This window comes from Hibiscus syriacus, unplaced genomic scaffold, assembly GCF_006381635.1.
Source record: "Hibiscus syriacus cultivar Baekdansim isolate YM2019G1 unplaced genomic scaffold, ASM638163v2 tig00111402_pilon, whole genome shotgun sequence".
Lineage (NCBI taxonomy): Eukaryota > Viridiplantae > Streptophyta > Magnoliopsida > Malvales > Malvaceae > Hibiscus > Hibiscus syriacus.
In genome coordinates this window covers 5,121,818-5,147,911 of record NW_024063082.1, presented here as the reverse complement: position 1 = coordinate 5,147,911, position 26,094 = coordinate 5,121,818, and the positions used below count along the sequence as shown (strand labels likewise).

At 35.2% G+C, this 26,094-nt stretch overlaps 6 protein-coding genes and 1 long non-coding RNA gene across 8 annotated transcripts; 3 read left to right on the top strand and 4 right to left on the bottom strand.

The window, feature by feature from the left end:
- Positions 1 to 86: 86 nt before the first annotated feature.
- On the bottom strand, positions 87 to 25,918 carry LOC120162205 (cell division protein FtsZ homolog 1, chloroplastic-like). The gene is made up of 9 exons (XM_039172381.1): positions 25,908 to 25,918; positions 25,436 to 25,441; positions 22,765 to 22,773; positions 2,543 to 2,802; positions 1,879 to 1,978; positions 1,532 to 1,761; positions 1,178 to 1,345; positions 703 to 936; positions 87 to 582 (listed from the first exon to the last, which is right to left on the bottom strand). The coding sequence occupies exons 4-9, from the start codon at positions 2,786 to 2,788 to the stop codon at positions 316 to 318; spliced, it is 1,245 nt and encodes a 414-aa protein (XP_039028312.1). The 5' UTR covers positions 2,789 to 2,802; positions 22,765 to 22,773; positions 25,436 to 25,441; positions 25,908 to 25,918; the 3' UTR covers positions 87 to 315.
- Positions 3,859 to 6,751, bottom strand: LOC120162211 (V-type proton ATPase subunit e1). Its single transcript, XM_039172391.1, has 4 exons — positions 6,622 to 6,751; positions 6,397 to 6,524; positions 5,364 to 5,411; positions 3,859 to 4,136 (listed from the first exon to the last, which is right to left on the bottom strand). Exons 2-4 carry the CDS (start codon positions 6,492 to 6,494, stop codon positions 4,070 to 4,072), a joined length of 213 nt encoding a protein of 70 aa, XP_039028322.1. The 5' UTR covers positions 6,495 to 6,524; positions 6,622 to 6,751; the 3' UTR covers positions 3,859 to 4,069.
- On the top strand, positions 7,554 to 10,528 carry LOC120162204 (putative BPI/LBP family protein At1g04970). Its single transcript, XM_039172380.1, has 6 exons — positions 7,554 to 8,176; positions 8,582 to 8,721; positions 9,028 to 9,379; positions 9,508 to 9,753; positions 9,879 to 10,004; positions 10,206 to 10,528. Exons 1-6 carry the CDS (start codon positions 7,775 to 7,777, stop codon positions 10,416 to 10,418), a joined length of 1,479 nt encoding a protein of 492 aa, XP_039028311.1. The 5' UTR covers positions 7,554 to 7,774; the 3' UTR covers positions 10,419 to 10,528.
- Positions 10,781 to 15,121, bottom strand: LOC120162203 (65-kDa microtubule-associated protein 1-like). Of its 2 annotated transcripts, XM_039172377.1 has the most exons (11): positions 14,995 to 15,121; positions 14,308 to 14,356; positions 14,125 to 14,214; positions 13,818 to 14,021; positions 13,474 to 13,728; positions 13,181 to 13,396; positions 12,806 to 12,961; positions 12,414 to 12,725; positions 11,807 to 11,894; positions 11,482 to 11,630; positions 10,781 to 11,307 (listed from the first exon to the last, which is right to left on the bottom strand). In XM_039172377.1, the coding sequence occupies exons 3-11, from the start codon at positions 14,185 to 14,187 to the stop codon at positions 11,005 to 11,007; spliced, it is 1,746 nt and encodes a 581-aa protein (XP_039028308.1). In that variant the 5' UTR covers positions 14,188 to 14,214; positions 14,308 to 14,356; positions 14,995 to 15,121; the 3' UTR covers positions 10,781 to 11,004. The 2 variants fall into 2 exon arrangements, with proteins under 2 accessions (XP_039028308.1, XP_039028309.1); XM_039172378.1 differs by lacking the exon at positions 14,995 to 15,121 and having other exon boundaries at positions 14,308 to 14,680.
- Positions 12,610 to 13,071, top strand: LOC120162212. The gene is made up of 2 exons (XR_005519536.1): positions 12,610 to 12,752; positions 12,818 to 13,071. It is a non-coding gene; the product is annotated as an uncharacterized LOC120162212 (long non-coding RNA).
- On the bottom strand, positions 16,088 to 22,268 carry LOC120161436 (histidinol-phosphate aminotransferase, chloroplastic-like). The gene is made up of 10 exons (XM_039171685.1): positions 22,061 to 22,268; positions 21,556 to 21,692; positions 21,267 to 21,421; positions 18,790 to 18,887; positions 18,537 to 18,645; positions 18,022 to 18,141; positions 17,847 to 17,884; positions 17,548 to 17,741; positions 17,313 to 17,453; positions 16,088 to 16,219 (listed from the first exon to the last, which is right to left on the bottom strand). Exons 1-10 carry the CDS (start codon positions 22,266 to 22,268, stop codon positions 16,088 to 16,090), a joined length of 1,332 nt encoding a protein of 443 aa, XP_039027616.1.
- LOC120162206 lies at positions 22,537 to 24,553 on the top strand. The gene is made up of 3 exons (XM_039172382.1): positions 22,537 to 22,957; positions 23,190 to 23,327; positions 24,248 to 24,553. The coding sequence occupies exons 1-3, from the start codon at positions 22,679 to 22,681 to the stop codon at positions 24,317 to 24,319; spliced, it is 489 nt and encodes a 162-aa protein (XP_039028313.1). The 5' UTR covers positions 22,537 to 22,678; the 3' UTR covers positions 24,320 to 24,553.
- Positions 25,919 to 26,094: the final 176 nt, after the last annotated feature.

The following is a 26,094-nucleotide window of genomic DNA, read 5'->3' as shown; positions in this document are numbered from 1 at the left end:
AATGTGCCATTGCTGATTATTTAATTCTCCAATAATTTTGAACATGGATACTTAAAGAAGAATTAAATCAACATAAATTGAATCAATGTGATAACATTCACCTCCTCATACCTAGAAGCATTTCAGGTTCATATCTTCATATTAGTTTGGGATTCAAGCATGGACACATCTATTTTGGACTACTCCAAACCCATTAATTATTGAAGGGGAACACAAGCAGATAAAACAAATAGCAACTAATAATACTCGTAAGCTTGAATATCTTTACACAACTTATGGCAAAATGCAGGTATATGAAAGAAGAGATCAAGGAAATTAGAATAATAGCCTTCGAGGAGGTGATGCAGATGGAACCGATGAAGGTGACGATGGTTTGACCGGTAAGGACATCCCCTTTCTTTCTTGTCCTCCTGCAACTTTGTCAATCAGTTTTGCAGCCTTGGGGTCAGTTAATAGTGTCTTCTGAAACGACTGTGAGAAGCCCGTAGCAATAATAGTCACATGTATCTCCCCATTGTAACGGTCATCAACAACAGCGCCAAATATAATGTTAGCCGAAGGATCAGCTAAACTTGTCACAACCTGAAAATCAACAAAAAATTAATACAGATCACAAAGAGAATGTAACCAAAATGTATTTCATTTTCCATAAACATGATAAGATTGAATAGGCAAAGACAAAATTCCTAACACTATATGTACCTGTGACACTCTATTCACTTCCTGCAAGGTTATATCTTTTCCTCCAGTAATATTATATACCACACCAGTAGCTGATTGAATTGATGATCCAATTAACGGAGCCAAAGTTGCTTGTTCTGCCGCTTCTTCTGCACGGTTTTTGCTAGAGGAAACTCCAACCCCAAGCATTGCAGTTCCAGAATCTTTCATGACTGCCTTAACATCTGCAAAATCCACATTCACCAATCCAGGTATCTGCAAAAAGAAAATAAATTCTATTCAGTGATAAAGCTCAAATTGTTCGAATTGTTCGAGCATTTAATCATTATGGTCTAGATGAAAACAATTCATGCATCGCCAAAAATAGTCAATAATTATAGCATGCGAAATGTAATACGTCTAACAAGAATGATTAAGTAAAATCTAAAAAACACTAGAAACAGTGCAATCTAAGAATTTTTGAAAATGTAGCTAGGCATGTGAAAAAATGAGACACCGTGATTATATCTGAAATTCCTTGAACCCCTTGGCGCAGAACATCGTCAGCAAGAAGAAAAGCATCTTGAAGAGGTGTCTGCTCATCAGCAATATCAAGCAGACGGTCATTGGGAATCACTATGAGAGTATCAACATTCTTTTGCAGCTTTTCGATGGCCTCCAGTGCCTGCAAATATAGAGATATAAGACAACTATTTTGACATTAAATGAGAAAATTTGTAGGAATATAAACTTATTGATGTTATTGTTTTGCAATTTGCATAACCCAATCAGTTCTCTACTAGACAAGGATTTCAGGCTATATATCTCTGACTATATGGAGCATCAAATGAAGGGAGTCAAACAAACATGCCTGCACGGTTCGTTTACGCCCCTCAAAGCTGAAGGGATAGGTTACCACACCAACAGTCAAATAGCCAGCCTCTTTGGCTATCTGGGCAACAACTGGAGCAGCACCGGACCCAGTGCCTCCACCCATGCCAGCAGTTATAAAGACGAGATCTGATCCCTTAAGAGCATTTGCAATGGCATCTTTAGATTCCTCTGCAGCTTGTTCACCCAAAAGTGGATTTCCACCGGTCCCTACATTTCAGTCAATTGATTCACACAATTAAATCAAATATAAGGCAAGTAAATAGCCCTACAACAAATCACAAGAGACAAAATAATTATCTTATTGATCAAACAAGAGTGCTAGACCTAGTCCGCGAGTCAAAAGTTCTCCAACTTGAAGTGGGTTCTCAGCAGCGGACTGTAGTAGTGCTTGAGAATCCGTGTTTATAGCATAGAAATCAACACCCTAATTCCAAAACAAAGCAGCAATGACATCAGTAAATCCCTCCATGGAAGTTAACATTCTGAGTAATGCATTATGACTGAAGTGCCTTGAATTATCATCTCCATTACCTTCATACATGCAATTTAAATTCAACCGAACAAATTCTCAGCAAAAGGAGAAAACGAGAGCTAAGTTTTTTAACTCATGTAGCACAAAGGCAAATTCACATAAAAACCATTGACTAATCATCAAACACTAATTTCAAAACGGTACTGAGTTTATACAAAGGCATGTTTGAAATTAGATTAGAACTTAATTTCCCAAATTCTCAAATTGACAACAAGAACCCATCAAATCAAAATGTCGGCCAAAACCCACCAGCAAAGCCACTTAAAACTAACACTTTCAAGTTTCAGAGTCCAGAAAATGGTAAACCCCACAAAAATTCTCCATTTTTTCAAACTTAAAAGCTAAATCCACTTCAATAAACAACACACATTGAGTCGGAGAGTAAAAGAACCTATAAAATTTCACAAAATTTGCTAAATTTAGTCAAAAACCAATAGAAAACAGCTGAAAACTAACCTGTAAACCGCTACCAATCATTCGATTAACAGCATTGTTGCCACCTCCACCAACACCAACCACCTTTATCTTAGCGGTTTCCATAGGAGCGAAGGAACAGCTTATCCCTCCAAAACGGTGACGTGTCCTCAAAAAGCTTTTCTTCAATGGATATTTTGAAGAAAAACGTAGTCTTGAAGAAAACAAAGAAGAAGAAGAAGTTAATGATAATAATTCCTTTGGGTTTGTTACTTGAAGTGTCGCCATTTTTTACAGGAAAAAAAAGATATTTGATTGAATAGAGATATGGGCTTTTAGGATTTTAGAGAGAATTTCAGTAAATCATGTGTAGGGAAATGTTCTTGAGAGACCACTTGAACAGATTAGATGACACTTCTTCTGGCAGTCTCGCCTTCTCAGGTTTTAGCAGGAGATTACAACGATGCCGTTTGCTCTTCTTCCTCATTTATCGTCTTTTTTCCCCTCAAATTAATTTCCATTTTTTTTAAACGAACCACTTTAATGCCTAAATACTGTTTTAAGATAAAATTAAGATTTTATCTAAAAATGCATTTTAAATTAGAATTTGTTTAGAAACGATAGTCATAAATTTTAAAATCATTAAATTTTATCTTTAAAAATAATTATATAATTAAATTAAATTTTATTCTATAATCATAAATCATCTAAATAAAAATGTTGTACATCTAATAATCAATGTTACATACATTAACTAAAATTTGAATTTATCCAACTCCGTGGAAACTTATAATAATTTATACTCCATAAGCTTTTAATATATTTTTGTACGGAGTTCAAAATAAATGACAATGTTACAATCTCATATTAATATTTGTTTGAATAATTATTTTAAATGTATTTTTTAATATTTTAACTTTTAATATTGCATTTTTTGTCAAATTGATATTTTTATAAAATCGTTAATTAATTATTACTAATGTTTGTCATCAACATGACATATATTATACATATCAAATGTTGATACGATACTTGATATTACCATGTGCTTAAATGTTTATGTAGCATGACATGTATACCAAGTACTAACATGACGTTATAACATCAATAATAAATATTGATCTTAATTAACTATAGATTTTCATCCTAAAGAATATCACTTGAAAAAAATTGATTACTATATTAATCGTTAAGGGCCAATTTTGATATTATGCCAAAATAAATAAATCAAAACAACATAGAACGTTGCCATCACTTCCATGCACTTAATGTTGTTAGAGTTGCTTTGAAGCTGCAACGTGAAATCAGACAGATAAAGCGAAATATAATCTTTTATTTCACCAAAATTTCATAATGTCTGATAAAACAACACATTCTTTTTATGAAAATTGAATAAAAGATAACAATATGAGTGTTAACAAATGAGAAAACTGATAACATCAAGTGCCAAGTTCAAGCTCGAATTCGGCTTGCATACAGAACCAACACCAGAAGACACAAGTAATTCTTGATAACTAAATTCAGATGTCGATCCGCAATCTGACTGTTAGTTTATCTTCTGGAAGAACTTCATTCCCCTTCACTTAAAATGGGGACAATGAGTGGTTTCATCTGTGCAAGGTATACAATTGCCCACCTATCAAAGAAGAAACCAACACTAAAAACTAGAAAGACAATCAAAATAAGACAATATTTACTTACTAATAAGTGCTCTACGTGACAAAAGGTGCCCCACATAGGTCTTCCCAGGAAACCCTAGTAACTATGGTAAACAATGTAAGACCTGAGCAGCCCTTGAAAGCGCTGGCATAATTTAGTCTAGCTAAAGTTGCTACTTGCCTCCAAGTCAAGTTCCTTGTTAAAATCCTTCCGCCAGAAAGAAAAAGAACTTTTGGAAGGTGAGCGAGAGATTAGATTGACTTAATTACAAGGAACTAGGCTACATAAACATGACTGCGTATCAGTGATTGGGGGAGGAAAGAAAGAATGCATATAGATTCCGTCTCTTGTAGGCTCGATAATCTATGACAGGATGCATGTTTACATGCTGAATGAATGAATACATTATTTGTATGAAGAGTAAACAAGCATTCAAGAGTGCCAAAGGAAGAAAAGAAAACATATTTACTGTTCTTCTAAATTATAAAATTCAGAGGTTTATTATCTATCATGGAAACCCTTAACCTACCTTATTCCACAAACTTAGCAACCATCAAAGTCTCATACATTGTTAGCATAGCAATAACAAAGCACGGTACATAAAGATCTCCGCCTTTAAAAGGTATACAATTCAGTGGATTCATTGCTAAGAATCTAATCAAAATGCTGGACAAGAAATTATTCTAAGATTAATCACCACAAGTTCTTTATAAGCAGATTACAACAACAACAACAACAACAAAACCCTGATTCCCATATGCAATGGGGTAAGGGGGAGGTAGGGTAGTAGGCTGACCCCAACGCCAGGTTGAGATCAGCTTCCGTGGAAGACCTCCGGCAGTCAGAAAATTAAAAATAAAGATAAGATGTAAATGTGTGTATAAATAAATAAATAAATACGTCAATATCCTAAAACTAGGATACACACACATGCAATCATGCATAGACACGCTATAAGAAAAGTAATTTCCAACTGCACAAATGTGAGGAAGAAATGAATTGGCATTATATTATATTGTTCATTTAAACCAAAATTTAGAATAAAATAACATGGCTAACCGGAGTCCAATGTTAATAATCATCAAAATTTAAGAGTTATTAAAAAATCAGATAGTTAATACTTTACCAGTTGTGTGTGTGTGTGTGTATATATATATATATATACATAAAGATCAAGCTACCATGAAGAACAAGAAAAACTTACATCATCCAACAACAGACAGTTGCTGTAATGACCAATGTTAGATGGAGCCTGCAAAAAGAAACAAGAACAAAGGGTTTCAGTGGGTAACATTCTCAGCCTTTAGAATCTAGATGAAAAACCAAACTATATAGTATATAATGGTAATTGGTATCTATGTTACTTCGACTCCGGTGTGAATGTTGGATATGGTTGAGTCCAATATGCGTATATTCATTTTTTCAAGTTTTCACATGAGTTTGGACTTGGAGAGCCCTTGGATGTCATGCATATGGTTGGGCACAGGTAGTTCAAGAAAAATGAAGAGTCAGAGTAATAAAGTAACGAAGATTGTTGAAGATAAGCTTGATAGATCACTCATCTATTACCCAACACAATGATAGGAGATAAAATTAATTCATGTTGAGAGTAAACAACCACAGGACAAACAATTTAACGTTGGTTCAGAGTGATAACCTGATATTCAGTTATTCACTTCTATTACCAAATTAAAGCATATTTCATTATTCACTTCTAAAACCACAGGATTTAAATTGCGGTTGCGGCCGTGTTTTGAGTCGCTTTATCGCGGTTGCGGATATAAGAGATGCTATTGCGGTCATAGCGGCAGTGAATTTTTCTAAAGGGATTAATTTCTTTAATAAAAAAAGCTGTTTTAAAAAAAAAATTAAAATAGCGGAATAGCGGTCCACTATTGCCGCGATTGACCGCTATCCGTTAAATTGCGGCAGTGATCCACCGCTACTGGTGTGATCCAGCTTCACACCACTATTTTCTGCGACAGAAGTTTTGGACACCACCGCGACCACAATATAATCGCCGCGATACAGATACTCAGCAGCTATTTGAATCCAATTGTATACCAATTGAAAGATGCCCTCTAAACATGATTGAAGGAACATGAAACCAACATTTAGAAAGAAAAAAAAAACAACAACTTTTAGCATATGAACTTAAAATCTAAAAGGAAAAAGCATAATAAGATAGCAAAACAAATTGAAAAAATAAAAGAGAGAAATTGTTAAAGAGCACTTACAGATTAGCAGAGGGTCCTCGGTTACAACAGATTCTCGTACAAAGAGATGCAATTATCCCAATCACAACAAAAATTAGGGTTGTTACCAAGAAACCCATATTCCAGATCTCGGTTTTACACAATAATTCCTGTCAAAAATAATAAAAACGTATTTTGAAAAGCTTCGATATGAGGCTCAGCAAAAACCAAAAAACAAACTTCGAGATCGGTAATAAATCCAGTTACCTTTTAGTTTGGTTTCTGGGGAGGGGAATGTAAGAGAAAATAACAGGAGTTGAGATCTTAATTATTAGAATTTAGAGACGGGAAGTTTCGTTCCAGCAGAGGTTTTAGATTTTTAGTTGTGGATCTTCAAAAAGCCGATCAACGACCCAAATGGAGCTAAATGGGCTAACTGTTTTGCCATTTGAGCTAAAAGATAGCCCAAGCTTACAATTTGATATTATATTTTATTTTCTTATTAATTTTTGGGTGAACTACATATTTAGTACCTAAATTATAACTTTTTCCTTTTTGACCACAAAACTATTTTTTATTCAAAAATCATACCTAATATTTAATTTTGGTTTTATTTTAGATACCTATAGTTAGACTTTTAACCATTTGACAATAAATGTCCATACTTCTGTGTACACAATACTTTTAACCATGAGGTTGTTTGGTTCGTGTTAATCTAAATTTCTATAATATAAATTATATATATTATATAAAAATAATTATAAAATAAAAAATATTTTATAAGTATATCACGATGAGATGAGATAAGTTACACTTAAATCTAACTCAAACTCAATCTCAAAAGTTTAATGAAAAATCTGCCTCAATCTTTGATAAAAATAAAAATTGATTGATTCTAATCGGGTTAAATTGAGACCCACTAAAGTTTGAGAAATTTGTTATTTTTATTCATTAATATATGATTTATTGATCATTAATTTAAATAAAGTTTTATAAAAGCTAACGATCGTCTCAATTTGTTTTTCAACATAAAAACGAAGCCCCATGCCTTTGTCTTTCTTAAACGTGGAAATATGAAATTCTGTCTAATTTGTGCGAATCTTGTGCTTGGATGCTTCTATGGTTATCTTAACAAGATATAAAATGTTGAATTGATCAAAAAATAATGAACAAAATTCCAAAAAGCCAAAAGCCGATTTCATCAGCCAACTTCATATACTTCAACGCTCATAATTTCACCTGTTGCTTTCCAAGTTTCAATCTCTTGGAAGTAACCCTCCTCTGTTCTTACTAAGAAAAACTCTTATCAGATAAACAATTCAAAGTTCACCGAAACCCGTTGATTAAACTTTGAGCTTTTCATGCTTAGAGTTATCCTCTTTAACCCAATTTCCCCCACATTGAAATCTCTTCAAGATCAATGGAAAAACCTATATGCTTCATAGTTTTTTCATTCCTGCTCGTTTCTGCTAATACCCATGTTGAATCCCACCAAGAAGGATGGATATCTGGTGTTATATCCAAAAAAGGTCTTGATTTTTCTAAAGATTTGCTGATTGAGAAAGCTGTTTCTTCCATGTTTCCACTTCACCTTCCTGATATTGAAAAGTCTGTAAAAATCCCACTTATTGGCAAAGTTCATCTTGGTCTTTCTGATATCGTAATTTACAGCGTCGATTTTCCTTCTTCATCGGTTGAAACCGGGGACTCTGGTATTGTTTTAGTTGCTTCTGGTGCTACTGCTAATTTGAGAATGAAGTGGAAGTATTCTTACAAAAATTGGGTAATCACTATTTCGGATCATGGAACTGCTACTGTTAAGGTATGGGATTATAATTTTTCTTCTTGGCTTTCAACTTTTGTAAGAACTTTGAAAGAACAAGATAGCCGATACGGTTTATTTAGTTGTATCTTTGTTATATTTCTTGACTTGAATAACTCATAAGTCTACTGAGTTATTTTCATTTTTAATTAGTATTGAAAAATATCGATTCAAATTCAAATTCGAACTCAAGCTCAAGCATGAATAATCACGTTGAAGTCATGAGAATCAAATTCTTTTTTACTAGATAAACATGCTTAATGGAGCCTAATCAAGCCAGTTCAAGCAGTTTGTCTCGAATCAAGTCGAGCTTGGCTCAGTTACACCCCTTTTTTTTGGATATCATGCTTATCCATTATCTTAATCTATGATTTCTGAACTTTTTATATACTTGATGGTTCAAAGGTTCTAGGCATGGAAGTGGGGCTTAATGCGGCTATTATAAACGAAGAAGGAACTCTCAAGTTATTATTATTGGACCATGGATGTCATGTGAAAGATATCTCCATAGATGTAGATGGTGGAGCTTCTTGGCTTTATCAAGGGTATGTTGTTGTTGCCTATTCGGAAATCTATGCTGTTCCAATTCTTTATTTTTCTTGAAGTATCCGTGTCCAACGTATTTTCGAACATGGTTATTAGGATATGTTCTCCAAGGACCCTCACACCCTAGTCCAAGTAACATAGTTGGACACTATTCTATCTGATAACAAAATTACGCATGCGTTAATGAACTTACATCTCACAATCTTTAAGGTTTTAATATAAACATCTGATTCTTGGTGGATTCCCTTTTTGATCCTATATTTGAGATCATGATACTTATTGTATTTATTCATCTCATTGTACAGGATCGTTGATGCTTTCCAAGGGAAAATAGTGTCTGCAGTTGAAGAAGCTATTACCAAGAACATCCAAAAAGGAATAATAACTCTCGACTCGAAGTTGCAGTCAATTCCAAAAGAACTGCAAGTTAATAGTGTTGTTGCATTGAATGTTACTTTCATGGATGACCCTTTGTTAACTAATTCTTCCGTGGAGATCGATATTAATGGTCTATTCAAGGGAGCAGATGAAATTTCAGTTTCAAACTATTACTGTAAAAGATCACAAAATTTCCTTACCGGCAATGGTTTAGCAAAGATGGTTGAAATCTCTTTACATGAAAAAGTTTTTGAGTCTGCTGCATCAGTGTACTTCAATGTAAGTTACTATGGTGTTAAACCTGCAATCATCCTCAAGCTTTGATTGAAAGTATGTATAGAAAATGCATCTAAAATGCAACTTATTGTATGGTTAAACAAATGGATATATGTTCTTTTGGTTGTCAGGGGGATTATATGCATTGGACTGTCGATGAAATACCCGACTCGCTGATGAACACTGACGGATGGAGATATATTATACCTCAACTGTATCAGAAATATCCAGATGATGATATGAATCTTCGTCTGACAGTAACTTCTCCACCAATCATACAAATTGCAGATCATGATATTGACACCACCATTTATGCAGATTTGATTTTTGAGGTCTTAAATTCCGATGAAGTTGTGCCAGTCGCATGCGTCTCATTAGTATGCAATATGACTTCCATCTTTTAGTTCATTTTTTATAACCTCTTTGAGCTCAGGAAGCCAGTTTTTATTTTGGTCATTTTAGCAAGCTCTTGGACAATTATGATTGTAATAATTATATGCAGGTGATAAAAGCATCTTGTTCTGCTGAAATACATCGGAACAATCTTGCTGGTAGCATTAGACTAATTGACTTCAAAGCATCTTTGGCATGGAGCAATGTTGGTGATCTTCACATGCAGCTTGTTCAGGTATTATCCATTTCGACCCTCTTTTCAATCCATTATAGCTTGTTTCGAGTATAAACACGCATGAAAGCACTTTTGAATCATAATTGAGCCATTCCAAGCAAGATTATGCTTGAAACCGTTGTGACTGAATTCTGATGTGTACTGAAAATAAGTATTCATTTTTATGCATCTAATGAAAAGTCTGGTGAATTATTGTTTTAGGCTGCAATATCAACCATCCTCAAAACCTTCTTCATGCCATATCTTAACTTACATCTTAGAGAAGGGTTCCCTTTGCCGCTTCCCCATGGTTTTACACTTCAGGATGCTGAAATCATCCAACTTGATTCAAGGGTTATAGTTCACAGTGATTTAAGCTACGCCAACAGATACGACCCCTCTCAGCTAGGTACCAATTTATTAGTAACAGCTTGAATACTTGATGTTCATACTAAAGTCGAATGTGCTAATTGTTAAGTACATAAAATTATGTACAAGTGAAAGTTCAAAAAGAATATTACAGTGTATAGCTTATGATTATGTTGCGACTTTTTAGCTTGTTTGGTTGTCCTTAAAAACTTTGTAAATTTCATTGCAAAATGAATAGAGATTACAACTGTAGGGAGAAGTAAAAAAGAATTCTTTTGTATATATATATATTGATTGAATGAACTGAACCGAGCTGGTCGACATTAAGGCAAAATTCAGTTATAACAAGTTCATTTCAGGTTTCCCTGTTTATGGTTTCCCTTTTTCCCCTTTCCTTAAGAGGATTCAATAACGGAAGACAAGTTTGGCCAAACATCACAGTATTACACAACTAATGAGACAACATGAATAGGAAACCGGCTTGAAAATGTCGAATTTCACAATATTACACAGCTAATAACGGTATACTGGTATATTCTATAGTCACTCACTCTATTGCTACAACAGCACTTCAACTTCGGACCAATATACTAAAAAATATGAGGTAATAACACTAGAAAGAAGACAGGGTGTAAAACGTCTATATTTATTATTAAGGTGATGCCGGAACTGGATCGGTTCCTGAAATATGGGATGCGGCATCCTCCTTTGATATGGCAACAAAGTTGACTGGAGCTGCCAGCCTCGTACTGTCCCTCTTCCCATCTTTACCAGCAGATCTGCTTCCGTTTTGACTAGCACATAGAGACAACCGTCTGCTAGGGGTTCCATTGGCTCCTCCATTTGCTCGAGGCCCCACCACCTTCTTTGTACCGGCTGATCTTGTAGGAGCTGACCTTGAACTGAAATTGGCATTTTGTTCAGTGTTTTGCTGCTCGCTGAACTTCTTGTTATCCTGCAGGTTTATAAGTTACCGCATTTAGTAGAAAACATTTTTAGTTCACCTTACATGCAGATTGAAAGTCGAGAGACCATGTTCGGTAAAATCTCTTTTTAGTTCACCTTTCTATCTAGGTTCATGCTCGCACCAAGTATATAGGAAGAACTAATAAATGAATAAAAAATTTACCCTAAGCCTCCTTTTCTCTTCTTCCCTTCCTTGCCTGAGCACGACATATTCATCTAGCATGGCAAGAAGGGGAACGCCATCGTACTTAAATGATATGCCATGATTTTCCTCCCAAGCTCGAGTTTTGGCAACCAAAGTGTCAACCATACCTAAGTAAGAAAATAAAACCAATTAATACAGGATAACTCTGGTTATACACACATGCTAAGCAGATCTAAAGTCGTAGCATTATAAAAAATTCTCCTCTACTATGTGGATTTTAAAGAATAAAATGGGTGCATTAGCCATGTCCATATGTAACAAACTTAAGATATATACACATTACCTGGAATTTTGTTGACCAGAATACGCGCTTTCTCGGCACGCTTAAGATTTAAGTGTGCACCCCTGCTTGCATTATATCTGTTATCGTCCTGTTCCAGCAGGAAAATATCAGTGGAACTGAAAGAGTGTCAGGTGGAAGTAATAAGCTAAGAGCATTTGCATGGAAGATCACCATCAAAACTGCATCTTTAGTATTATTTTTTTATTTTTCCCTATAAAAAGATGCAGAGTATACATCTTTAAAAGGCTGATAAGTTGGCAGTCATTCATTCCGACAAAAAGGGAAAAAAAGTCATTCGTAAATTCCAAATCCAAAACATTTATCAGGGAAGATCGAAACAAATAAGTTAACGATTGAACAACATATTCAAGGATCAATATCACGGGCGCATATCAAACCACACCACTTCGGGCCAAATTCTCATTTATATCATTTAGGATGAAAAAGTGGCTCAAATATATCATGGTCGCGTCATCAGAATAGTTCCTGGTATCTTCAACTGAAAAACTGCAAACCAATACACGCATCGGTCCCACTGAGAAAGGCAGAGAAAGGTGGGAGCAAGAAGCCAGACAGAAAGCAAGGTTGAGGGAGAAGTGATAAGTACCCGATTGTAGTCACCAATCCAACTTTCTTCTTCACAAGCTGACATCCATTTTTCAACCCTATCCAATATTTCTTTTCTACTAAGGGCTTCTTGTTTCGCTTTCATGATTTGATTATCCATGTCAGCTAGTAACTCAGCAGGTTCAACATTCCCAGAATCAATCAGAGCCATAATTTTCTCCCTAGCAGCCTCTGGATCTATCTCCATATGAGCATGGGCAAATATCTCCTCAAGCTCCACTTGCCTTTTGAAAGCAAGTTCCTTCATTCTGCTTGACTTTAGCTGATCAAGACTTTCTACTTCTACCTGCGCCTTCAAGACAAAAGAAAATAAATACAAGTAAGCAACTGTTCTCACCCAAACTTCAACAACCAACTAAGAAACTTGATTACTTGTTCAATCAGATCCAGAGCAAGAGCACCAGGAACAGTCATTTCATCAACTGATGCAGAGATGTTGCAAGTAACATGGTTGAATAATCTCCTTTCATCTTCAGGTGTGTCCATCAAATTCCAAAGATCAATTAGCTTAGCTTCCAGCTCTTGAAGCTGTCAAAAGAGGAACAAGTTGATTTAATATATTAACTCCTTGGAATAGAGGTATAAAGTTGAATATAGTATAAAGTTCATATTTATGCCCGTAATAAAGACAAATCCATCAGGTCATATAGCTATGTTTAACACTGACAGTGTCAGAAAGAGAAACGGGGAGTACACTTGCACTAGAAAAGAGAGAGAGAAAATAATTACTATATACAACAGAAATACCTTATGAAGCCTCTGCTGCTTTTCTTCATTTAAAGCTGAGACTGTCTTCCCCAACCTTAATAGAGTGTCATTGCTGAAGCTTTTTGACTGCGCACATGTGGCTTCATCTAAGCTTGGATGAACTTCAGTTATAGTACTAAAGAAGTCCACTCCAAGGACAGCACAGAGATCATGCACAGTGCCAACAAAATCAAGGACTTTGTGCAGCCGATCACTCTGCAATGGAATGAGACATCAGTGGTACTGATGAATGTAAAGACTTGATGCCAGAATATATAAGACACTGAACTTACCTTCTCTTTTTGAAGTTCTTGGAGCTTTACTTGATATTCATTCAACTTCTTTAGGGACAAGTCAGACTCATCCACTGCCAGAGCACCAGTCAGCTCACCGGTACTCCCAGCAAATTCCCCACTTATCTTCTGAATCTGTGATTGTACATCAAGGAACTCCTTAACCCTCTCCTCTTTTTGTTTCCACAGCTGTTCGAGCGCTGGTGCTATAGCATTAAGTTGTTCCTGGATTGTCCCTGATGCCTTAACAGTATCCTACAGTAAACGTACGAACAAAATTAATTACCATACCAAGAATATTACCTTCCTGTACAATTATAATGTGAACTTAATTGATTACTCACAACGCCAAGGAAACTTTTATCTCCAAGAGCTGCTACAAGTGTGGAAAGTTCGAGTTTGGCATCCGACAAGGTCAGAAGAAGTTCTGCTCTTGATTTTTCAGCCTGCTCAACCTTCCTCTTGTACACATCCAAGCACTCTTGTTCTATCTGCAGAAGCATCTTGTCTCTCTCTTCATCACTTTCGCCGACTTCATCCCATATTTCCTTTAATCAATCGCAGGACATATTACCTTCTATATTTCTGCATACAGGTATGTTCAAGAAACAAAGATTTTATAGGAGAGAACGAAGTTAGAAGGCACATTACTTGCAGTTTCTGCAATAAAGTGCCACAAGTGGTTTCTCCTAGAAGAGGGTTCTGTGCATCCATTACTGCCGTTTACTCAACCACTTCAACCTAGCCGTACCAAGGGAAGCATTTAATATGCATTACCGCATTTTCTTTTCAATTTTGGATACACAATAAAAGAACAAACTTGTGTATATGTACCTCAATGACCCGTTAGAAACAGAAGCTAGCCAGACTAAACGGCATACACCTAACAGCAGAAGTCACAAACTATGTCAAATCATTCAGTCAGGAGAAGTTTCAAGAATTATAGTAAAATCTGCATGTGCAACAATGGCATTCAGCAGACAAACTAGATAATGTTTCTGAGGTTTTTGTGCTGGGAAAAGAAAATAAGAAGGCCAGCAGAAAGTATTATTGAGTTCAGATCATGGTACAAAAGAAGTGAAAAGAACCGACGTATCATACAAATTGAACCAAAGTGCAATTGATCAAGCAAATGAACTTGCAGAAAATTCGGTTGCTCAAACATTGAAATTTACGAGGAGAAGAAATGAATCTTGAACAACTCTTGCAACTTGCAAGAACCAACCAAAAGTTATTGATGTCCTACTTCAAAACCAATAAAAATGAATCTGATGGGAACTTACAAGAAAAAAAGATCATGAATCTTACACAAAACATTCAGCCTTGAACAACGACTTCACAATTAAAATCCACAAAATTTCACGAAATCAACTATAAGAATATCCACATATCTCTCTTAAACCCAGCTAAAAAGAAAAAGAAACATACTTTGTTCACGTTAAAATCAAAACAGCAGTAAACAAGAAAAGGCTGAAAATGCAGGAAAGACCAGAAGGAAACAGAGGAGTTAATGAAGCATACCCAGGTCTTGTTTTAAGCAAAGATTTTTGGGCTTTTATTTTACTTCAGATCCAACGCTTCGATCTTTGCAGAGAGTGAGTTTATGGGAGTTAGAGAAGCTTTGAAACAGACAACAGAAACGATAAATGCGGACTGTGGGACCATTTAACATATCTGATTGTCTTGATAAGTTTTCCCCTGATTGTTAAGTACCTTTTCTTTGGTGGTTATTTACGGAGATGACACTATCATCCACTTTACTCGTTTGTTCCCATTAAAGAGCATGTGTTCATGAGATTAAAAACGAGTGAATTAAAAATTTTAAAGGATTTAATGATCGTCAACAAAGGTGGCCGACAACTATCGATGATGTTGTGAGCGAAGACTAATGAAGGAACTTGATAGATTTAGGGTTAAATTGATGCTTTATTTAAAATTTAAGAGTTAAATTGATGTTTTATTTAAAATTTAAGAGTTTAACAGATATTTTATTTAAAAAATAAATTAATATTTTATTTAAAATATAAAATTAAATTAAAAATAAACATTTTCGTTAACGTGTCACGTAATCAAATTATTTACATCTAATTTCAGTTATCAAAATATTGTTTTTTTAAACTAATGACAAAGAAGCGAATAAAAATGAAACGAAAGATGCCATTTTAATAGTTTACCCTTTATTCTTGTAGCCACTAGCAGTCTAGTAAGTTGTCTGAAAAATTATTGTTATGATAAAATAAGACTAATAATGAAGACTAGCAGAACTTACCTTATGTAATCTGTGACAGAATTATATCATACTTTATAATATAATATAATATTTTAATTGCATTGAACCAGCCAAACCCATCACAAGACGATTTTTGTCCTCAATTTAATTCATTCAAAATTTACCATTAATAACCCAGTATATTGGAATTAACTATAATTAGAATCAATTATTGCAATGCACGGTCATGCCAGTTATCAGAATAAATCCGAATCTAGAGCAGAATAAATTCGAACAAACTCCAAACATAGTGGGACTTCAACCAACATAAAGCTGAACTCAAACCCATACATGGTGAGAATTGACTGATATATTAAAGTCACAACATTTTGCAAAGGAATGAAATCAAGATAGACTCCTCAAGCAGTCCATTAAAGCATTTGTGTGGTCAGGCTTCCCTGCAGTCACACGGATGTAACCCTTCAACTCTTTGTTGTCATAGTGACGGACCATCACGCCGGTTTTTGACAGGTCCTCCTGCACAGATTGTGACAAGAAGATGCTTTTTTCATGGATGATTCATAAAACTGTGGTGAAATAAAATTCATTACCGGTTATTCTGAATTATGATCAAATGGTGAAGTTGCAACTATGAAGAATTAGAAATTATTTCAAAAACTATAAGATAAGACGAGATGAACAAGGACGACCATTCATAAACACTGTGCGAGGAACAAGATAACTCGAGAGAGCAAAGCAGTGGAGCTTGTGTACCTTCAATTTCTTAGCATCTATCCCAGATGTCAACTCACATAGAATGAAGTTAGAATGGCTAGGATATGGATTCAGAAGTGAAGTTGCAACTATGAAGAATTAGAAATTATTTCAAAAACTATAAGATAAGACGAGATGAACAAGGACGACCATTCATAAACACTGTGCGAGGAACAAGATAACTCGAGAGAGCAAAGCAGTGGAGCTTGTGTACCTTCAATTTCTTAGCATCTATCCCAGATGTCAACTCACATAGAATGAAGTTAGAATGGCTAGGATATGGATTCAGAAGTGAAGTTGCAACTATGAAGAATTAGAAATTATTTCAAAAACTATAAGATAAGACGAGATGAACAAGGACGACCATTCATAAACACTGTGCGAGGAACAAGATAACTCGAGAGAGCAAAGCAGTGGAGCTTGTGTACCTTCAATTTCTTAGCATCTATCCCAGATGTCAACTCACATAGAATGAAGTTAGAATGGCTAGGATATGGATTCAGAAGTGAAGTTGCAACTATGAAGAATTAGAAATTATTTCAAAAACTATAAGATAAGACGAGATGAACAAGGACGACCATTCATAAACACTGTGCGAGGAACAAGATAACTCGAGAGAGCAAAGCAGTGGAGCTTGTGTACCTTCAATTTCTTAGCATCTATCCCAGATGTCAACTCACATAGAATGAAGTTAGAATGGCTAGGATATGGATTCAGAAGTGAAGTTGCAACTATGAAGAATTAGAAATTATTTCAAAAACTATAAGATAAGACGAGATGAACAAGGACGACCATTCATAAACACTGTGCGAGGAACAAGATAACTCGAGAGAGCAAAGCAGTGGAGCTTGTGTACCTTCAATTTCTTAGCATCTATCCCAGATGTCAACTCACATAGAATGAAGTTAGAATGGCTAGGATATGGATTCAGAAATGGTACTTCATTCAGAAGTTCAAAAAGGCGTTCCCGTTCTGCTACCAAAGCTTCTTTCACCATCTTGTAAAAGATTTGCAGAGCAGTATTAGAATAGCGTTTCGGGCATAAGAGAATCGAGATACCAAAACAACCCGTTTTTAGATATCGTTGGAACAAGACCAAAGTCATATTTCGAACCGAAAAGGGCAAAAGGAACAGTAGGAACCTCTAGATACTTTGGGTTCTGCAATGCAGCACATGCAGCAACTTCAGCAGCGACAGGAACATTGTATGGTTGCTTTGCTCTCCACAAATACTCAATTATGCTCAAAGGAAATGAGCCATATCCGACATGAATCCCAGCTAAACCTGCAATAATTATTCATTCTCTGACCAATTCGACAGAGCATATGATGTTGGAAGTTCTAACTAGCAGGTTGCATAGCACCAGAAAGGAAAAAGGTAAGGATTGACGGTAACGACAAAAGGAGAAGGCAAGAGCACTACAAAAACTGTAATTCATTAACATTTTTACACAAAACCAGAAACAATGAGCTCTCAACTTCCAAGATTTAAAATCCCTATCAACACCACACCACACCACCAAAGAGAATTGAAGGAAAACATTTAAATTCATGCAAAATTTGACTTCAAGAATTTCACCCATTGCATTCTAGATTCAATTCCTGAAAACTCAATGTAAGCTTCATCCAGCACCACCAATATTGGCATTTCAAGGATCTTCAAGAGAACTTCATCACTAATTATACTGCCAAATCCCGATTAACAAAGAAATGGAGCTATAAAAACAATATGTAAATGGAAAAACAGATCAGAGCAACATATAGTTACAGTTTCAACATTGCACGTTCAAAATAAAGTCCTCAAGCTCATGAAATTCCCGTAAATGATTTCGAAGCCCCACCTAAATGAGATTCAAATGAAGCAACTAAATTATAGCAGCAAGACACCAGGAAAAGAAAAGGCAGTCATGTCTAACAAATTCAAAGAATTGAGAAAGCATGTTCCACCAAACATTTATCCGTCACTGTTGATCAGATAAAAAACAAGGTTTAGGATTTATACCCCCTTTGTGCCTATTGAAATAAGACAATGATCATGTCCCTCAGATTTAAAAAAAGGAAAGCCATTGAAAACATTTACCTTCCATCTGGATTATTGGGAGAAGTTAGAAATGTGCATTTTGGTTTTTCCCACTCAACAGCCTCGGCAATTGCTTCTACGTTCAAGCTGAAGTCTGGCTTCCTAGGAACTGCACGGGATATTAATATGTTTATAGATAATACAGCAGATTGAAAATACAAACAGCTGATAAGAATCCACGGCCTAGATGCAAAAAAAGATAATTACAAAGTGATGTATACGAAAGTGAAACTAGTAGAAAGTATATTTCTACCTTTGATAACTTGTGCTGCGTTAACACCAGCATCAAATTCATACATTGTGAAGGTTGGAGGGCAATCCAATATCTTGTCCCCAGGATCAAGCACACATCTGCAACAAAATATTAATTGAAAATTGTCGCAACCGTCTTTCGGTTGGGCTCGGAATTGGGCTTCGACTTGAAAAATGTGGATTGAAGTCGCCACCGATCATTTATTTAAAAATAAATGGGTTGATCGGATACCCTATTTCTTACCTGATCTGCGTCTTACCAGAAATATGTCGGGCTCGGGAGTCGGTTACGGTCAAGGAAGGATTAGCACCCTTGAACCGCCCTTTCGGTACTATGTAATTTCCAGTTGTCTTTAATTAAAAAACTTGTAATTTTAAATTAAAAGGTAAAAAAAATGTCGATCCAAACTACTTACCTTTGATAGTTTACGGAAATACCCTTAAAAAGTTGTGAAAATAACATTAGGGGAAATGGTGAGGAGAACAAATAAAAATGAAGAAAATAAGATAACGAAGGAAAACGAAACGCATAATCAAGAGAAAGATAAAAAATAAATGGCATAATTAAAATGAATACAACAAAAAATGACAGAAATAAAATCAGAGGCAAATATATAAAAAGTAAAATAATATAAAATAAAGGGGAAGAGAAAAGAAAAAAAAAGCAAAAGGGGGAAATAAATAAGATAAAAATGGAATAAATAATTAATGAATGAAACGAGAAATATATATATATATATTAAAGTATTAGAAAGGAAAAATATCAATAATAGGTAAAATGAATATATATATATATACATACATAAATACATAAAATAAAATGTTAATAGAAATATAATTATAAGATAAAATGAGTAAGGTTGGTAAATAATAAAAAAATACATACATAACATATAAAATTATAAGACGTAGTAGCTAGATAAAGAAATGACCAAAAAGTTAATTAAAAATAATATATATGTATTAATAATAGGTATATAGATGAAATATATAGAAAATACGTATATATATATATATATATATAATCACATAATATGAAATAAATAAAAGGGTCAGTATAAGTATTAAATTGAATCAAAAACAAGTTGGGTGGCTAAATTGAAAGAAAATCAGAATTAAAGATCGATTACAGTGAAATTGGGGTCAAAATAGAAGTTTTTGAAACGATGGGGACCAAAACAGAGTTCCCCCATTTTCGCGTGAAAACACGCGGATCTATTAAGCAGTGGGTCGGGTCGGCTGGTTTCACGGGTTGCATATTTAAGCCAATGTTTTGGCTTTGTTTTCATTTTTTTCCTTCTCCAAACCGAACCCTTCTCTTCTTCTCTCCCTTTTCTCTGGTTTGTTCTTGAGTTTCAAGAACAGGGGCCGTGAGTTTCCAGAAACCGGCCATCAGTCGCCGCAAGCCGCCTCACCGCCGCCGTTGAACGGCGACGGCCGCCGTTCATCGACGGCAAAATCACGAAAATTTTTTATTTTCCAGGAGCTTTTCTCCTCCTCGTTTTGAAAATCAAGTTGGTTTTTCAAAAAAGGCCTCGGGTTTTCGTAGATCTACAAAAATAATCTCGAACGAAAACGCCTTTTCATCGGCAAAAATCTTCTCTATTTGCTTACTTTCGACTCAAAACAACACGATGGACGATAAACTTGACATGCAAAGGATCAAGTGAACGAAAAGGTAAACAACAATATACCTTGCTTTTATTTCTTGTTTCGAAATGTTGTACAAGTGTTCCGACTTTCTTTGTGCTTGCTATGGTAACTTTATGTGTGTGTTCGCAGTAATCCCCCCTTTAAAATCGTGTATGTTACATCATTTTATAGCCTAGAAATCGACTATTTTTAGAGCGTAAGACTCCTAATAGGACTCTAACACTAATCTGCTTTTTGACTTGTTGGTGCACCCAAAAAATCGGGGTTATTGGCTTTGTTGCTGTTAGTGCCGAGGTCTCGCCGAAAAACTCGATCGTTTTGGTTCGTGCGGCGTGAGGAGAGGCGGCTGAAGTGACTAGGGTTAAGGATGAAACCCTAGTTTCCTTGAATCTTGGTCCTTGGATCAACACTGGATCTAACGGTGGGGCTGAAGCGGCGCATGGTGAGCAAGAGAGGAGAAAGCTAGGGTTCTGGAAACTCTAGCTGGACCGGTTCATGGGTTTGGTTCTGGTCACGTGTGGGTTGTCTGTTGGGCTTGTTCTTTATTTGTATTTGGGCCTGAAAATGTAATAAATGCAAATGGATGAGAAAAATATGTATGTGATATATGTTATATAATTATAATATATGTATATATTATGTAATGTATATATACTATATACTATAAATAATAACATATAAATTAACACGTGAATGTCATGCTCGGACGAAAATATGTGTCGACAAAAATACAAAAGCAACTAGTTAGAAATACTTAATTCTTGAAGCCAAATAGAGAGTAGGAATTATGAGCTAGCTACACCAACTAAGTTTCCTGGTACTAACCGCATGATCAGATTAATAAGTTCATTGCAGCCACAACCGACAAGAATATAATCAGATCCAATACCCGAATCTTCAGCAAGGGCAGCACGCAATTGACGAGATTCAGGGTCAGGATAGATATACGGGAATTTCAACGACCCCAAAGCCTCAAGAACCTACAAACAATCCGAAATCTGTAATCAGGGTACAGTAGATAACTCAATTGCAAGAATGGTGCCTGCAATTGGTACAAAAAGAAGGAAGTAATTATTTTTTTTTGATAAGAGAAGGAAGTAATTATTTAAATGACCTCCGGAGGTGGACCATAAGGATTTTCATTTGCATCTAATTTGATGATGTTCGGGCTTCCTTCCCAGTTTAGCCGACAAAACCTATAAAACAAAGACGCAAACCCACAACACTGATTAAGAAATAAAAACCAGCAAACTGATTAACATGAGATGCATATGGGAAGCTAATGACAGAGAGTCTGGTAAACTTGGTGCAAGTTGCCAAACCACATGAGTCAGGAAGAAATAACCATAATGTATCAAGATATTAAAATCAGTTCAGTAATCCAACACTGCAAAGAAACGGTTCATTTGTTAGGAATCAACATGAGACCATTAGACAACTTTGGCATTAAGATGCAGTTTTCATAATTTATGAATTGACACATGCCTCGCGAGTAATTCATAAATTGCTCATCCTCTAACTTATAATATGATGAAATTTTCATTATATCGGAAACAACTAAAAAGCTTCAAAAAAGTATTAAGTCAATAATCAAGGAATAAACTAAATAAGAAGAATACAGAATACTGATATGGATATTATTCCAGTTACCTCAAATGGTAAAATGGGTTGATAAGGAGGCAACTTTCTTAAATGGGGTCGAATAAAAAAGTCGCCACTCAACTTCTGATTGACAGGCTCGACCGGAACCGTAGAAAGAGATGAAGAGATATTAGCCATGATGAAGCCCTTACTGACATTGGAAGGAGATGAAGAGGTATTAGCCATGATGAATCTCTGTGATTTCTTTCAAAAGAAAAGATGGGACTTTGAGGATTCACTGTTTGATGAAAGCTGGATTTGACCGAACCAAGTGAGCCAGAGCTCCACATTCTGCTGACTCCCTAATGTCTGCCAAAATGCTTATTAGATAAGAAAATGTATAAAACCCTGAAGCACTTTGACTAATTGATCATTTAAAACGACGCCGTTTCTTTCAGGTTCGTTCAGTTAAGGTGCTCTATCTTGTCTTCCTGTTTTAATCACCAACCAAAACGAACATCAGCCCCCTTTTTTTTAACTATTTTTTAAGGTTGTCACTTGTCAGTGTCACATCCAACTCTGTTTCCTTATCCACTTATGCCCGGTTAATCCTCCGTCGGTTATAGCTAGTAGCCCGAGAAGTTCAAAAACATCGAATGGATGGAGTAGGTTCCACAAGGCTGGGCCGGGCTACTGTCCGGTACGGTTCGACGGCGGTGTTCAATGGCCCCGTGAGGAAGTGGAAGAAGAAGTGGATCCACGTGTCGCCTTCATCCACTGTTAAGCACTCTCAATCCAACGGCAGCAACAGTTCTGCCTCTACCAGCATCCTACTTTGTCGGTGGACTCCACTTTCCTCTGCTGATTCCGGGTCCCCCTTCTCCACTGCCGAGGACGAGGAGCAGCCTCCCAAGCGCAAATTCCGCTATACCCCGGTAAGTGTATATGTATTACGTGTTTAAAAAATCACGTCTTTATTTTCTGTCCTGAAGTTTTAGCTAGGGAATTGCTCTGTAGACTGTAGATTATCAGTTCTCTGTTGATTCTTATGGTTCTAATTAAGTTGGAATTAAATCTTCAATCTTTCTTTACTAAAGAAGCCAAATTTCCCCAACTCATGGGTTCATGGAATTAAAACTAAGGAATTTTGATTGCCATTTTTTGTAGGTTGCTGTGTTAGAGGAAGAGCGGAAAAGGGCAGCATCTGCGAAACAAGTCGAAAATGAAGTTAAGAAAGATGAGAATGAGATCAAGGAGATTCCAGCTCGATTGAACGTGAATGAAGATTTGAAGAAAGAAACGCAGGTAACTACTTCGATTATGCTATAATCATCTGTCTTTGCAAGTTGAAGCCAATTGCTAAAGGACCTTACAAAATGATAAGAATAGAAAATCTGCGAGAAGTAATTCCTTAAATTCCAGAGAAAGAGAGAAAGGTAGTTTGGATTATTGGAACAACTTTGTTCAAATGTTTGAACTCTAGCCTCTCACCTCTTCCTGCTCAGCTGGTCGGTATGGTTGCAGATAAAGTCGCGTTGGCTCTTGGATGATGCTTACTTGTGTTCCATTTAAGTAAATAGGATGGAAATTCTATATGCAGAACTCGAAAGGTTAAGATGTTGCAGGATACAAGCCTCTTTTTAAGTGTTACCTCGAATTATCTTGCCTTCCATCTCAAGTGGTTGGTGTGGTTGCAGATAAATTCTTGTTGGTTCATGGATGATGCTTGCTTGTGTGTGAGGTTTAAACATGAACTGGTTAAGATGTTGCTCGTTACAATAAAATGATTGAAACTTCAATGTCTCATGCATTCTATCTTAGCTGGGTAATTACAGTTGCGGATAAAGTTGTGCTGGTTCTCAGATGATGTTTATGTGTGCAACGAGGTTGTATTTGTGTTCCATTCAGGTGAATAATTTAGAAATTCTAAATACAAAACATGAAAGTTTCATGATTAATTGTAGATGGGACAAGCCTTTTCAAGTAGCTAAGCTGTTCTAATATTAGTTCTACCATTGGTTCATCCTCTACAGAGCTTTCTGTTTTGGTATTGGTATTGTATCCTACCAATGTGTTAAAACTTAGAAGCATGAGGATAGAGGAATTCGACATCCATTCGGTTAATCTCTTCATTGGTTTTATATAAATAACACTCTTGCTCAAAGTATGAAATATTTGATTCCCTCTTAAGACTGAACTAAAGCAGAAATCTTCCTGTTTTGCAGGACTCAAACATGGATAATTTGGACTTGGGTTTGCGCATGAAAGGACACGATGACACCCATGTTTCCCGTTGACGAGAAGGCGGCAAGCTCAACGGGATTTCGGTCAACTCTTTGATGTATAATTAGTTCAAGTGCCAACACGAAGGCTACAGGTTTGGTCACTTGATAGCAATGCATCATGTGTAGTATATGCTAAATAATCATATACTCGGTCGTATGATTAGGTTGTGTTGTATATTCGAGCCTAGCGATCGATTGCACCTCAATCTTGGACTGCCAATATTTGTCATTACAGCAATTATGCATGAAAATAGATTTGATTAAAGTTTAATCATTGTGCTTGTTCTTTTATCCATACTTTGGTACGGAACTAATATTTCAGAAGTGAATGTATTTTAAAATTTTCGTTAATTTATTTAGAGTCCGCGATGGGTTTACATCTTAAATGTTGGGCGGTTATATATATATATATATATATATATATATTATTTGTTCAAAGATAACTCTCAATTATTTGACATTAAATACTCACAATTTAATATTTTTTCACAATATAATTTTTGTTCACAATTTTTCTTAATTATTGATAATACATATATTTCTTGCAAACATGGTCAAATTCGAAATTTCTAAAAAGAATAACACTCTTTAAACTATTAAGGTCGCTTAATGAATTCAACAAATTTGTATCTTAAATCTCGAGATAAAGTTTAAGATAAATATAATAAGAGTAAACTATACTTTTTAGTACCTAAACTATTACTTTTGTTATGTTTTGATACCTACTTTTTTTCTTCAAAAATCATACATATTTTTTAGTTTAAATATCAATTTGATACCCCACTATTAAAAACTTAACGATAGTGTTAACATGCCAAAATCATTGAAAAAAATCACCACATCAACATTTCTATTAATCTTTTAACAGTATGAAACCAAATTAAAACCTAAACTAAACATTAGTTATGATTTCAAAAATAAAATAAAATTTAAGTACTAAAACAGAATAAAAGTAATAGTTTAGACATTAAATGTATAATTTACCCATATAATAACACTACTTCTTAGGGGATGTTTTGATGGAGGAAATGTGATTACAGGGGAACTTTTTTCCAGAATTTAATAGCTTGTTTGGATGGGAAAGATTCTCAATTGTGAGTAATAACTCATTCCCAACAATAACTTTTTAAGGGTGTTTTACGATTATCATTCCCACATACTACATACATATTTATCTATTCCATGAATTTGGACTAAAATATCCTTAAAATAGTATAATTATTTCAAAAATACTTCCTCTTTGTTCCTTATCCTCTTCTTCCCGTGACTTGGCTTCTTTCTAGAAAGAAAGTTCAGTTTAAAATATTATCTAAAAAATATAATAAAGTAATCCCTATATGTTTTGGTTAAATAAAGAAATTAAATTATGCATATTTTACACATGTAAACATGATTTAAAACCAAATATTAGCAAATGAAAGGAACCTAAATTGGGTACTCAGAGGGAATGCTTGCGGCCACCATAAAAGGCGCACCACAGAGTTTCTGTTTCTGCTATGTTGGATCCTAAACAAGTAACAACATTTTGCTACTCTTTCACAATTGACATAGATCATTAGTGTACGAAGGGAGGATAGACAGATAAACAAAAATCTTGAAGGAAATGAAGGGGATATATATATATAACATCATCCTGATTAAGCAACTTTGGAAGCTCATACTTCTTCACTTTGGAAAAACTTTCTTCCGGATAAACTCCTCGAATATACAGAATGTCAAATAAACCCAACTTTATTTTACTAAAAATCACTCATTTTATTCCCAAAAAAATCAAATTCATCCTAAAA